Source organism: Oncorhynchus kisutch, linkage group LG11 (assembly GCF_002021735.2).
Source record: "Oncorhynchus kisutch isolate 150728-3 linkage group LG11, Okis_V2, whole genome shotgun sequence".
NCBI lineage: Eukaryota > Metazoa > Chordata > Actinopteri > Salmoniformes > Salmonidae > Oncorhynchus > Oncorhynchus kisutch.
In genome coordinates this window covers 75,450,451-75,464,187 of record NC_034184.2, presented here as the reverse complement: position 1 = coordinate 75,464,187, position 13,737 = coordinate 75,450,451, and the positions used below count along the sequence as shown (strand labels likewise).

General features: G+C 46.1%; 1 protein-coding gene across 1 annotated transcript; it reads right to left on the bottom strand.

Moving 5' to 3' along the window:
- Positions 1–2,623: 2,623 nt before the first annotated feature.
- Positions 2,624–13,070, bottom strand: LOC109883730 (uncharacterized). Its single transcript, XM_020475762.2, has 11 exons — positions 12,824–13,070; positions 11,876–11,924; positions 11,089–11,727; positions 9,117–10,556; positions 5,181–5,350; positions 4,918–5,029; positions 4,745–4,811; positions 4,506–4,639; positions 4,211–4,313; positions 3,963–4,086; positions 2,624–3,540 (listed from the first exon to the last, which is right to left on the bottom strand). The coding sequence occupies exons 2-11, from the start codon at positions 11,914–11,916 to the stop codon at positions 3,527–3,529; spliced, it is 2,844 nt and encodes a 947-aa protein (XP_020331351.2). The 5' UTR covers positions 11,917–11,924; positions 12,824–13,070; the 3' UTR covers positions 2,624–3,526.
- Between the last annotated feature and the right edge of the window lie 667 nt (positions 13,071–13,737).

The window sequence follows — 13,737 nt, the reverse complement described above, 5'->3', positions numbered from 1 at the left end:
ACCATGGGACGACGCAGCCGCCACACCGCTCAGGAAGTAGACACGTTCTGTCTCCTAGAGATACTTACTTTTGTGCGAAAAGTGCAAATCAATCCCAGAATAACAGCAAAGGACCTTGTGAAGATACTGGAGGAAACAGGTACAAAAGTATCTATATCCACAGTAAAACGAGTCCTATATCGACATAACCTGAATGACCGCTCAGCAAGGAAGAAGCCACTGCTCCAAAACTGCCATAAAAAAGCCAGACTACGGTTCGCAACTGCACATGGGGACAAAGATCGTACTTTTGGGAGAAATGTCCTCTGGTCTGATGAAACAAAAACAGAACTGTTTGGCCATAATGACCATTGTTATGTTTGGAGGAAAAAGGGGGAGGCTTGCAAGCCGAAGAACACCATCCCAAATGTGAAGCACAGGGGTGGCAGCATCATGTTGTGGGGGTGCTTTGCTGCAGGAGGGACTGGTGCACTTCACAAAATAGATGGATGGCATCATGAGAAAGGAGAATTATGTGGATATATTGAAGCAACATCTCAAGACATCAGTCAGGAAGTTAAGGCTTGGTCGCAAATGGGTCTTCCAAGTGGACAATGACCCCAAGCATACTTCCAAAGTTGTGGCAAAATGGCTTATGGACAACAATGTCAAGGTATTGGAGTGGCCAACACAAAGCCCTGACCTCAATCCTATAGAAGATTTGTGGGCAGAACTAAAAATGCGTGTGTGAGCAAGGAGGCCTACAAACCTGACTCAGTTACACCAGCTCTGTCAGGAGGAATGGGACAGAATTCAACCAACTTATTGTGGAAAGCTTGTGGAAGGCTACCCGAAACGTTTGACCCAAGTTAAACAATTTAAAGGCAATGCTACCAAATACTAATTGAGTGTATGTAAACTTCGGACCCACTGGGAATGTGATGAAATAAATAAAAGCTGAAATAAATCACTCTACTATTATTCTAACATTTCACATTCTTAAAATAAAGTGGTGATCCTAACTGACCTAAGAGAGGTCATTTTTATTCGGATTAAATGTCAGGAATTGTGAAAAACTGACATTAAATGTATTTGTCTAAGGTGTATGTAAACTTCCGACTTAAACTGTATGTTCTATGTGCAGTATTTCTATGCTTCCCGTTCTTACGTTTCATTTTTGCGTCTTTTACTTTCGGCTTTATACACACGCTTCAAACTCCTGAAAATACAATATTTTTGGTTATGTAAAAGTTATTTCACTGCATGCTCTTCATGTTTTTGATTTAACCAAACTAGAACATCTGGTGTATTGAATTTAGGCAATTATTGAACTGATCAATTAGCTCAGTTGGCAGGGCCGGTGTCCAAATGAAATATTGAAAAACTGAGCATTTATTTGACCGAGAAAATGTGTCGACAAAGACTCATCGATCTCAGTTCAAGCATCGGCGGGAGCAAAACAGCGCCCCCCGTCTCCGTATGTGTAGACCATGTATCTGATGCTGTCTGGACCAAGAGTATGGCATGTCATAATATTTCTGTCAGATACATATAGAGGGCCATGTTTCGCTCGATCAGATGCTTTCTCCGGTGATATAGTTTCAGTAGAGGAAGAGGCGAGGCAAAGCAAGAGGGCTCACTCTCGCCAGAATATGTCCAGTACAAGACCAACGCGTTTCTATGGGAATAATATGCAGACCTAAGCTTATCGCCTGCCTTCACGCCTTTGGGACAAAGACTCCCATTGTTAGGGCAGAAAAATGTGCATCTTGTCATTACATACAGATCTCTGGTTTCAGATTCTTGCGAATTGGAAAATAAAGTAGGGGAGTGCACATCGCACAGCTAGGCGGCTGGATTGCATCCTAAAATAATAAAAAATGATTCCTGTCCAAATAAAAACATTCAAAATACTTCACCAGGGACATGACTTATCCACAGACGATCATTAGCTTATTGTTTTTTCTTTTAAATAGCTGTGGATTGTTTCAAATCACAAGTGTGTAGGCCTATGCCTATTTGGGATGCCCACCATTTGGGCACACGGGAATATGTCTAGCTGATTGAGTTGCGTGGCCAGTGAAAAGCCTCTAAAATATGTGTGAAGTTAATGTGTTTTGAGTATGATTTAAAATGTTGCATCAAGATGGGGAGGGGTTGTGTGGTGAAGATATGGATCTCTCCAGAATACATGCATATGTAGGAACGTGCTCATTTGGCAATGCTGGATTACCGATTGTCTTAACTCACCACGCCCACCACCAATAAACAGAGTTTCTCAGTCATTTTTTTCTTTGCCTCGCACAAGCCAACGAAGTCTGTTTTTTAACATCCATTGCGAATGATAGTTCCTAAGTATTAGAACAATCTTTTCAACACTCCCGGCCTCGATAATCACCAAGCCTCGGTGTGAAAGAGCAAAATATCATGATCTGATGACCCCATATAGCCAGTGGAAATGTTATTTTAAAAAACAGCGGTCTGTCTAGAGCTCACTGGGTGGGAAACTCTGAGGGCCCAGAATAGGCTAGTTGATACAATGTTGCAGTTCACTAACAATAGCTCAGGTCAAGACAGATAGAAAGGGAGGCAGACAGGTGGAGAAGAGAGATGATTGTGATTGAAAGAAGCAGAATTTATCAGGTTATTTTCTACTGTTTTTATTTGTCAGCTTTACTTAGTTGAGATGGAGGTTACAGGCCTACTGCTGCATTGGCCTATAGGCTGTCTCGGAGTTCTATGAGCTCATTTCTTTAGCCGCCAATGGATCACAGTGTATCAATGTGTTCATGTGGCAGAGGCTGCTGCTCTCACCTCAGTTAAATTTGAACTTTGACATTTTTATCATTTTATTTCAGATTTTTATGATTAACCACGTGACAATGATTGAGAAAATAAAATATTGAAATGAAACTGTTGCACAGAAATGTGCATATAAAACAACTATCATAACTGGCACTGAGAACGGTAGAAATGCTAGGGTAAATTGGAAACATCCACAAACTTGAAACTCACCAGCTGCCTATGGTCTTTACTATTACAATTTGAACATGCAAGAGGATGCACACATAAGATGGTCCCGGGAAAAAACATGCCCCGCCTATGGATATCAAAGGCTGGTCCAACTGATTAGTTCTGCCGCCGGCCCTGTCAGTTGGTCAGGTGTGGTGCCTAGACAGAACAAAATCCTGCAGTACCAGCGGGACTCCAGGAGCACGGTTACCTACCCCTGCTCTACACTATACTTGCTCGTTTTGTAACAAACTGAAATTAGGCAAACATTTTGCAACCAGGAAATGGTGGAACGATTTATGCATAGTGCATCTTTAAATATTAGTTGGCCATCTTACTTCCCCACCACATTACTCTCTCTGTCAGGAGAGCAGCTACATTGCATGGGCTTTACATTGACAGCGTGGTACAGAATGTCAGTTGGTCAGGTGGTCGTGGTTCAGGCTGTGGTCAGTCTGCAGCAGTGTGATCTATAATATATACAGCCTATCAACAGTTAACCACTGACTCCATTTGGATTGCTCCAAGCTTCCATTCACCAGTTGGCACCTGAGAGAGAGAGAGAGAGAGAGAGCGAGAGAGAGTGAGTGCGAGAGAGGTCTTGTGAATATAGGTGTTAGGTTAAGAAGTAGGGCAGCTAGGGTTGTAATGGTCCTATTAGTGGGCAAGATGATTGTCTAGAGGAAAGGAGAGGACTTGATTGGCTCAGGGTCAGACATAAATGAGATCTAGGGAACAGATGGACAGACTGACTGACTAATGTACGTAACCAGGAAGGTAAACAGAGGCCAGTCATAGGAATTACACTGTCAATCAACCAACCAATCAGTGAATGACTGAGGTCACTGAACATGGCTGGGAAGTTGTGGTTCTCTGAACAGGTCTATGAATGACAACACACTGTACTTTTTCATTTCTGTTTCCTGGTTTACATTGACTGTACATACTTATGTTTTGGGGTACTAACTGACCGTTAATATTGTGGTTCTGTTGTCTCGTTGACCCAGGCAGGTTGCAAGGGCTATTAGGAGGCCAGTTGTTCCTTTGCTGGTCTCCCATGTCTTGTCTAATCATGCCACCTCTCCTCTGACCCCCCTAGAGAGAGAGAGAGAAAGCGAGAGAGAAACATCCAAGATATATTTAAAGATGCAGATAATATCCATTTTATTCACTTCCCTACCAAATGTAAACAGACACACGCACACCCTCACAGTCTCACCATGTCTCCAGGCCACCTCCTCCCTCTTCGTGGTGGGCCTGACCAGCCTGAAAAGCCCTCCTGTTCCTCGTCTTCCTCTCTACCATACCCCCCCTGATGGTCACTGAGACAGAGTGTGTGAGAGGGAGAGATGGTGTAAAAATGCACCCTTCCTCCACTTCTTAAGGTAATCACTGATCTGACAGATTGGGTGAACACAAGGATCCGTAGATCAGTGATGACTCCAAGAAAGGGAGGAAGGAATCATTGTAATATTCAAAAGAAGCCCCATCATGTCTTCACTGTGTTGTAGTACCTCCCGGCAGCCAGGGGGTGCTGTGAGAGCCTGCCTCCAGGTATGGTGACCTTCACTCCCTCCAGCCTCTCCTGTCTCCTCCTCTCCAGGTCATGTCTCAGGTCTCCGGGATCTCTCACTGCCTGCTGCTGCCTCTGATCACACAACACATCAATAATGCATCACTCAATCAACCAATACATTCAGGAATCAATCAGTCCATTGACATATCAATCATAAACCTCTACACATTATTGTACCTGCATGCGGCCAACTTTAGAGAAGACAGGTTCCATATCAGGTTCTGACATACTCATGTTGAACAGCCTGGACGAGAGGAATACAAATATATTGTTTGTAAACAGCACATTAAAGGCTTAAACAAAAGCTCTAAAGATATTCAAATTACCATGGTAACCAGGTGTTCATGTACCTGTTCAGAGTTGGTCCTTCTTCCTCCTGCTCCTCCTCCTCAGGCAGACCTCCATCTTGGGGGCCAGAGAAACGCTCGTTCAGTGTCACACCATCAGCTCTAAAGTAATGCTCTGGAGAAAATCAGAGAAAGAAAGAGTAAGAGATTGATTGCCTTGAAGGCTGTGATAACTATCTATAGATTCTGTCTGAGATGGGCACATTAGTGTCAATGACCGGTGTGTGCGTGTACACATTCAGGTTGTATTTGTTTCGTTTCCTAACCTTTGACCTGGTGCACCAGGGTGATGATCTCCTGGGCGAAAGTCCCAGAGTGCATTGCGGATTCCCGGTACGTCCCAGAATGCTCTAGCATGGGCAGGAAGTCTAGGCGCTGGCGGCCCACGTTGACCAGATCCAACGACAGCTGGCGGTCTGAGGAGTAGCACAGCTGGCTGGAGGAACGGAGGAGGGATGAGAAACAGAGGAGGGATGAGCAATGGAGGAGAGGAAGGAAGCGGTAGAGGCATTACAATCTGAGATCAGGCCTGAATACAAGGGTGAAATATGAATACTATGAAATTATAGTACTAGTAGCTTCTAACATAGTTTACTGTGGTAGCTAGCTGATGTGAAATTTGTGGAAAGGGTTTGATTTAAGTAAAGACTGTAGTTTGGGGGTGGAACTAAGTCATTTGTTCTGAACAACAAAATGTATTGCATGCATGAATAAGTCATTTTGCATAAAAGCATCTGATAAATGGTATATATATATATTCTGAATTAAATAATACTGTTGAGGGGAGTTAAGTGGTTCTCTAGTGGATCTCTTATGTAAATCAAATATAACTAAACATTGTGTACTGAACAACCTTACCTTGACCGAGGCATCTGTAAACACACTACACTTACCTTCACATTTTAAAGCTTTAGGAAAAATGACTGATTAAGTACATCATCAAGAGCTGTTGGTTTGGACATATTTGCAAAAACGCACTTAAAGTCCAAATAAGGTCAAATTGTTTAAAATGAGTTTGAAACGCAACAGGAAGAGAGTGAGACATTACTCGTCTCCAGGAAGAGAGTGAGACATTACTCGTCTCCAGGGATGTAGTTGTGAAACGCTGAACGCCAGTCGAGATAACGGGTGGGGGGGGGGGGGGGGTAACGCTAATGCTAACAATGTGTATGTGGTGTAAAAGTTGCATCAACGCTCTTGATGAAATAAAATTAAAAAAAGGTGTGTGAACAGTGATTATCCTCCACTACATCCCTGCCCACTTCCTGTGCCAGTGTGTCACTGGCATGGGTCAAAGGTGAAAATACATGCTTCTTTAAATGTTTCGCTGTCTGCATTTGTCAAATCGACAGTGTAGTTCTTGTCCTTGTTTGGTGAAATGTTGACAGTGTAGTTCTTGTCCTTGGTTGGTGAAATGTTGACAGTGTAGTTGCTTGTCCTTGAACGGTCCAGAGTGGACAGCATAGTTCTTGTCCTTGATTGGCCCAAGGTAGACAGTATGTTCTCTTGCAGGTGTGGTTTTCGTGAGCAAGTTGTGCCTAGATGAAGTGTAGACTGACAGAACCCATCTGTACAGGAATGTTTCTGTGATGTCCTTTTTCACTTTTACTCAAGTGTTTTCATGAGGATTCATCCATGCTGAACGGCTGATACATCGGCTGTGTTTGAGGTTTCAATTCCTCTTCTTCCCAAAGTGTTCATTCTGGGGCCTTTTAACTCGGCCGAGTCCAGATTCACTGCCAGGAATACCTCACCGAGTTGGGTTTCCCCTTGCTGTTGTAATGCTTTGACAGAGCTGTTTTCCTGGTGCAAAATGGAGTTCATCAATAGTCATATGGTTCTGAGAGCCTCCTGGAGAAGAGACAATATTAGTGGGATTGAGTTTGAGCATTATTACTCCCTGATTGGTCCATGAGTATCAGTGTCAATACGGGTGGAAAAGACAGCTGAACGTTAGCTTGAAGAAGTCAAACCGAAAGCTTTATTTTCATGTGTTGAGTCAAATAATTTTTCACTCTTTCTAATGTGGAAGTTCATCTCCACATATTCATCATCCACTGCTTTTCTGACTGGACATCATCCTGGTCATCTCCAGACCTTTACATTGCCTTCTGCTCTTCTCCACTCTTGCTTGTGTCTACTAGCTGGTCACTCAGGCTTTCTTCAGTTCATCCAGAAGGTGGATCTCTCAGTGTGTTTAATGACTGTGCTCCTCCATCCAATGATTGGATTCTCCCTGGTCTGTTCACGTCCCTCTGACTTAGGCCATAGCATCCGGTCTTTACTTGTAGCCATCCAGTGTTGTCCTTTGTTCTGGTACAGCTCAAAGTGAGTTATACTAAGAACCTGTAGCCTTTGGTTGCTTTAAGGACAACATCATTGCCTTGAGTTGTTGTTCAGACAGTCAGGTCTGCTCAGTGCTGCGCTTTATAGTCCATTTCTTTGAGTGAACCCGTTTGTAGAAAGGTATGCAGGGCCACTCCAAACCCAGTTTGGTCGTAAGACCCATGCAGAACAGATCCCAGGTTTCTGAAAATATGTGGTGAGTGTTGAGAGAATTTGGATCCAAGTTTGCCTCAGAAGCGTAGGTATTGTGAGACAGTGGCAGAATCTCCTTTAGGCCTTGAGACTCTTTAGCATCATGGGTTTAGACATGAAGAACAACCAGGAACATGCTAATGTGAGGCCTTGAAGGTGGTCAAGACGGCGACTGAAGTTGTTAAAGTCTTTGGCAAGTTTCAGTGGGAATGAGTCCACCTCAGATTAAACACATTGGATGAAGACTTAAAGTTCTTCTGCTTGCTTGACAGATAAGTATGAAACTCCTCTAGAAGTCTGCAGAATAATATAGGCAATGATGGAAAGAACATGTTGACTTACCTTTGGACATTGGTCTGAATAAAATACAAAAGTTTGAGCTAGTTTAAGCTATTTGAAAGTCTTGTGACTAGAGCTGGTGTTTTGGCATATGTATCCTCTCAGGCTGAGTGGGGTAAGGGTGAAGGGTCATTGCCTGGCTCAGAACAACACTGCTTCTGAAATAAGTCCTTTCACAATAGTCTCTCTCTGATTAGCAGATCCAGAGCTGATAATTCCAGGTGTTTCTCAAGACATTGAAAAAAACATGGTGGCATCAAACGGATGTTCCTGAAGTGCAGTTCAGGACATATTCCAGCCCAAATCGTCTTCGGTCAGCCGAAGACCAAGGCACCATGCAGTGGCTCAGTGACTGACATTTATCAGGCTCATCAACTCCATATTAGAATGTATTGGGTATCATGTATACAGGAAATCCTCCTATATACCAACGAGACTCTTCTGCAGTTGTTTGGTGCTCAGTTTGGTTAGTACCAAGACTTTTCCCCTGGTCTTCATGGGTTCTGCATTTTCCTCCAAGCCTCGGGTCAATCAGCTGTAGTGAGTGGCAGAACTGTGCCTCCTCCACTCCTCTCCATCCACTCTTTACTTTCCAGAGCTCCTTCAGCACGTTCCACCATGCAGGCTGCTTGCTCTTTATTCATTTCAGCTGTGAAGGATGAGCGGCAAACACACTGCTGGCATCTGGTTGGTCTCTTGGCTGGTTGGTCTCTTGGCTGGTTGGTCTCTTGGTTGTCAGGGATGCTTTCGCTGTGGGAAGCTGCAACCACTCCCTTTGTGAGTTGCCACATTCTGTTGGGTTGTTCATTGGATGAGAGAGAGATTTCTGAAGAACTGATGAGCCAAACCTCTGCCGTGAGCCATTAGGTTATTCATATGGTTGATAGTCTTCTACTGTGGCATCTCTGTTCTCTAGAATGTTGCAAAGCTGGTCTGAGATGTTCTGCCCCTCTTGATGAACAATAAAAGTTATTTGGGAGATCCTGACTTGCCTCTATGAATTGATTCCACCTTTCTAATCATGAGAATGTGAAGGACAATGCTGTAAAATGGCCACTACTAAAAGGAGGCGTTTGGCGATTCGCCATGTTCATCACTGCAATGCCCCACATCAGGAAGGATTAGTTTGATGTATATAAATTGCGTCCCATCACAAATTCTCAGCTTGTAGAATCAAAAAAATTGGTTAGAAGAAAACTTCCTCCTCTGGCTGTCAATGATCTCAGGGCTTCTGACTTTGTCTTCCTGCAGTTGACAGTGAGAGTTGAAAAGAAGCATGAACTTTCACCCTTGACCCCTAAACGTTGCTGTCGGAAACACCTTACCTGTTCTGGCCCACAGGCCGGTTCATGTCCACCTTGATGGTGAGCGTCTCCTTCTCGCCGGCGCCCAAGCGAGGCATTCTCATATCGTTCTGCTGTTGGTTCCAGTTGGGGTAGAGATCACTATGCTGAGGTTTCCTAGGATCCATCCTGCCCTGTGCTGGCGGACGGCCTCCTCGCGGCCCTGGTCCCCGGTCCTTCTCGCAGCGGGGCTCCTTGTCGCTCACCTCTGCCCAACCGGGCGCCTCCTCTCTGGGCTCCATGTCCCAGACGCCTCCCCTGGGTTGGTACCCCTGGTGCTCCGGAGGGGAGTGCTGGGGGATGGCATCCCGGGGTCGGTACCCCTGCATTCCCTGAATTAGAGGCTGGGGCTGGTTCATGGAGGGCCCCATCTGTCTCTTGCCACCCTGGGCTGGGGCCCCCCTCTCCCCTCGGAATGCACTGTTTCTGGCCCTGGGCTCTGTGGGACTACCTCTATCTTGGAAGCCCATGGGGCTGGCTCTCCCATGACGATCAGGGCTTCTTCTGGACTCATGTATAGGCCCTCTCCTCTCCTCGTGTACAGGCCCTCTCCTCGCCTCGTGGACAGGGCCTCTCCTCTCCTCGTGGACAGGGCCTCTCCTCTCCTCGTGGACAGGGCCTCTCCTCTCCTCGTGGACAGGGCCTCTCCTCTCCTCGTGGACAGGGCCTCTCCTCTCCTCGTGGACAGGGCCTCTCCTCTCCTCGTGGACAGGGCCTCTCCTCTCCTCGTGGACAGGGCCTCTCCTCTCCTCGTGGACAGGGCCTCTCCTCTCCTCGTGGACAGGGCCTCTCCTCTCCTCGTGGACAGGGCCTCTCCTCTCCTCGTGGACAGGGCCTCTCCTCTCCTCTTGGACAGGGCCTCTCCTCTCCTCGTGGACAGGGCCTCTCCTCTCCTCATGGACAGGGCCTCTCCTCGCCTCATGGACAGGGCCTCTCCTCGCCTCATGGACAGGGCCTCTCCTCGCCTCATGGACAGGGCCTCTCCTCGCCTCATGGACAGGGCCTCTCCTCGCCTCATGGACAGGGCCTCTCCTCTCCTCATGGACAGGCCCTCTCCTCTCCTCATGGACAGGCCCTCTCCTCTCCTCATGGTCAAGCCGACCCCTGGCCTCTTCTCTGGTATTGGACCTGCTACCCGACTTCCTGAACCGCTCCTCAGTGGCTCTGGCCCGGTGGTGACGGTGACTGAATCGGTCGTGGCTTGGGCTCTGGTCGGGGCCACGGCCCCTCTGGTTGTCGTAGAGTTCTGGCCCTCTGCTGTTTATAATACCATGGTCATGCTCCACGATGAGGGTTCCAGGCCCCTGGCCATCGTGGCTACCTGAGGGGCCCCTGCGCCCCCGTGGCCCTCCTCCTCCGTACCCTTCCCGGGGCCTCTCCAACGAGGGGCGGCGCACCCTAAACTCTGTCTCCTTCCCGTACCTGTGTCGACATAAAGAGCAGGTGACATGGTTCAGCACTGACCGAAGACATACGATCACGCTGACTATACCTAACAAATATACAGATTTTGTTATAGCTAGCTTTCAATTTATTTAGGAAAACACGTAGCATATGAATAGAATTTATGGGCTAATAGATAGTACCTTACATATCGGTTAATGACAACAGTCATTCATGCAAGCTGATTAGCAATAAACAAAGCCATATGACATCACAGGCGCACAAAGCCTCTAGATTGCAGCGGGTAACAATAGTAAAGTATTCAACTATATCACAGTGTACGTCATGGCAAGCACCTGGTTCCAAGGATCACAGAGACAAGAGCATGTCATCCATGTTAAGCCATGCAATGCAATCTACTACTACTACTCTAAGGTTACATGATTACACAGGGGACACAGTAGCAGGGTGAAGTTTGCGCTTAGAAAAAACAGGAAGCTGGGTTCTCCTCTTCAATCTTCTTCTCTCGCTTTTGGCCATAAAATTCCAACGGAACACTGCTCAAATTTACCCAGGATGCACCGCTTCATCAGCTTCCCTCCGGTTCCGGTCAGAGATGGTGCTCTTCTCTCTATGCATGTCATCTCTGCTTCGGTCTCCATAGGGACCTGGAAAATCTCCACCCCTCCTCTCCCCCTTCCCTCCACCCTGAACCCTCTCCCTGGGGCTGCGGTCCCTGGACCTTCCCTGGCTCTGGTCCTGCTCTTCTCTTCTCCAGCCTGCAGAGGACACTATCTGGTGGTGGTCAGGACTGTAGTGAGGGTGCTGCGGGGCCAGTGATGGCAGCTTCTCTCTGGGTAGCCTCTGAGGGGAGTGGGGCAGCCCTTCGCTCCCGCTTCCTTTTCCCCTGCCACACCCTCTGCCATCATGGGGGGAGAGCCTTCTGCGCTCGGCGTAGCCCAGCTCGTGAGGTGCCGGTGGGATTCTGCGACGGTGGAATTCCTCTGAGGGGAGGTGGTGGTCAAGCCTGTGGAGGCCTGGGGACACAGGTCTTCTGTGGCCCTCTGGGCCATCTGGGTGGATCTCGTCCATGAAGCGAACCCACTGATCCTCCCCAGGCAGCCTGCCCAGGTCAGCCAACACCTGCTGGGGGTTGAAGTCTGGGTCGTCCCAGGGGAACCGACGACCATCCTGCCTGCGCGGACTAACTCTGCAATAACACACAAAAAGTATAAAACATTTGAATTGTAAAGCACCTTTCATACAGCGTGCTGAGATGAGACAACATTCTAAAGTAATCTTACTGACCCACACACTGGACTAGCATGTCAAATGAAGTGTGGAAGATATTTATTTACCTGTGAGAATAGTGGGGCGATCGTGACCGTGGCCTCAACATTCTCTTTACTTTGAGAGATCAGTGGACAGAGAGAAAGAGTATGCATGGGTAAAATACCACAATACACAGTTCCCTTGCTGTGACGCCATACAATAAGCATCAATAAGATTTATTTTTATATTTATGTCGTCTACACATTTTCACAGGTGCAGCCAAATGCTTGTTTCTAGCTCCAACAGCGCAGTATACCTAACAATGCAAAACAATACACACAAATCCCCAAAACGTAAAGAAATGAAGAAATATCAGAACAAGCAATGTCTGTCCTGAATATATAGCAATATACATTTCAGATTATTCAGCAAAATGCTAGGACTGTAACCAGCATTACTATGTCGTTTAACTTGGAAACTAAAGGGATTGAAATGTACAGTAGTAGAAAAACATTGAGAACTAACTATGCTAGCTAGGCCATGCTAAAACCACTAGTCAGGAAGAAGACCAGACTTGGGACTATGATCAGCTCAAACGACGAAATATTTAACTAGTTACTACCAAACAATACCAGCTAACGTAGCTAAATCTAATAAATAGCAGTGATTTACACCAGATTAACCGCCAAAACTTAACATTTGTGTGTTTAATTGTCGTTGCTAGCCGACACTTCAACTCCACGATTTACGATGTGAATTGAGCGGCGACTTGTTTGGGCGACTGGTAGTTTATCAGCGTTGGGTGAATTTTGACTCGTTTTATTGTCGCCTAACTGGAGCTCACATGTCACATAACATTAACACTGTCGTGTGGTATTATTTGGGTGTGGAAATCAGTCGTTTTTAATAAAAACTTCATTTTATGTGACGTCGGAGCTCCAGTCCGCCCACAATAATCGCTGCTGCACCACATCGTGTATCGGTGAGTTGAATCGCCTATGTCTTAGCCAGCTATCTAGCTGCATGGCACTTACCCCAGCGCACGTTCCTACCAAAACTAGAGGATACGTAAACCAAAACACCAGTCTCGCACACACGATTTTATTACACAACTACTAGCTAGTAAGTAATGACGATCAAATATATCTCATATGAAGGACGTTCGTATTGTCTGCATTCAGGAAGTTGTACAGTTGACCGTCTTTGCCTCGCGACTTCAAAACAGAATAAACTGCCTTGACCCGGAAACACACAAAATAAGGATAGCGCCACTGTTAGGACGTTTGAGTCACAGACAAAAGGGGTTAGTTATATCATCTTTGCTTGAGTTGTTTCCTCTGAACTAGATGTGTCCCCTACAATTCAATTTTTAATCAAAACTCACTGTAGAATACAAAACTATTTTTTCACAAGACTGAGGATATAAAACATTAAGAACAGCTGCTCTTTCCATGACCAGGTGAATCCAGGTGAAAGCTATTATCCATAGCTTATTAATGTAATTTATTAAATCCACTTCATTCGGTGTAGATAAGGGGGGGAAAACAGGTCAAAGAAAATGTAAAAGCCTTGAGACAATAGAGACATGGATTGTGTATGAATGCCATTCAGAGGGTGAATGGGCAAGACAAACGATGTGCCTTTGAACGGGGTATGGTAGTAGGTGCCAGGCACACCAGGTGGGTCAAGAACTGCAAAGCTGCTGGGTTTTTCATACTCAACAGTTTCCTGTGTGTCAAGAATGGTCCACCACCCAAAGGACATCCAGCCAACTCGTTCTGGTCATGTTGCTGCTCCAGTTTCAACTGTTCTGCCTGCGGCTATGGAACCCTGACCCGTTCACCGGAAGTGCTACATTGTCCCGGACCTGCTGTTTTCATCTCTCTCTCTCTACCGCACCTGCTGTTTCTAACTCAATGATTGGCTATGAAAAGCCAACTGACATTTA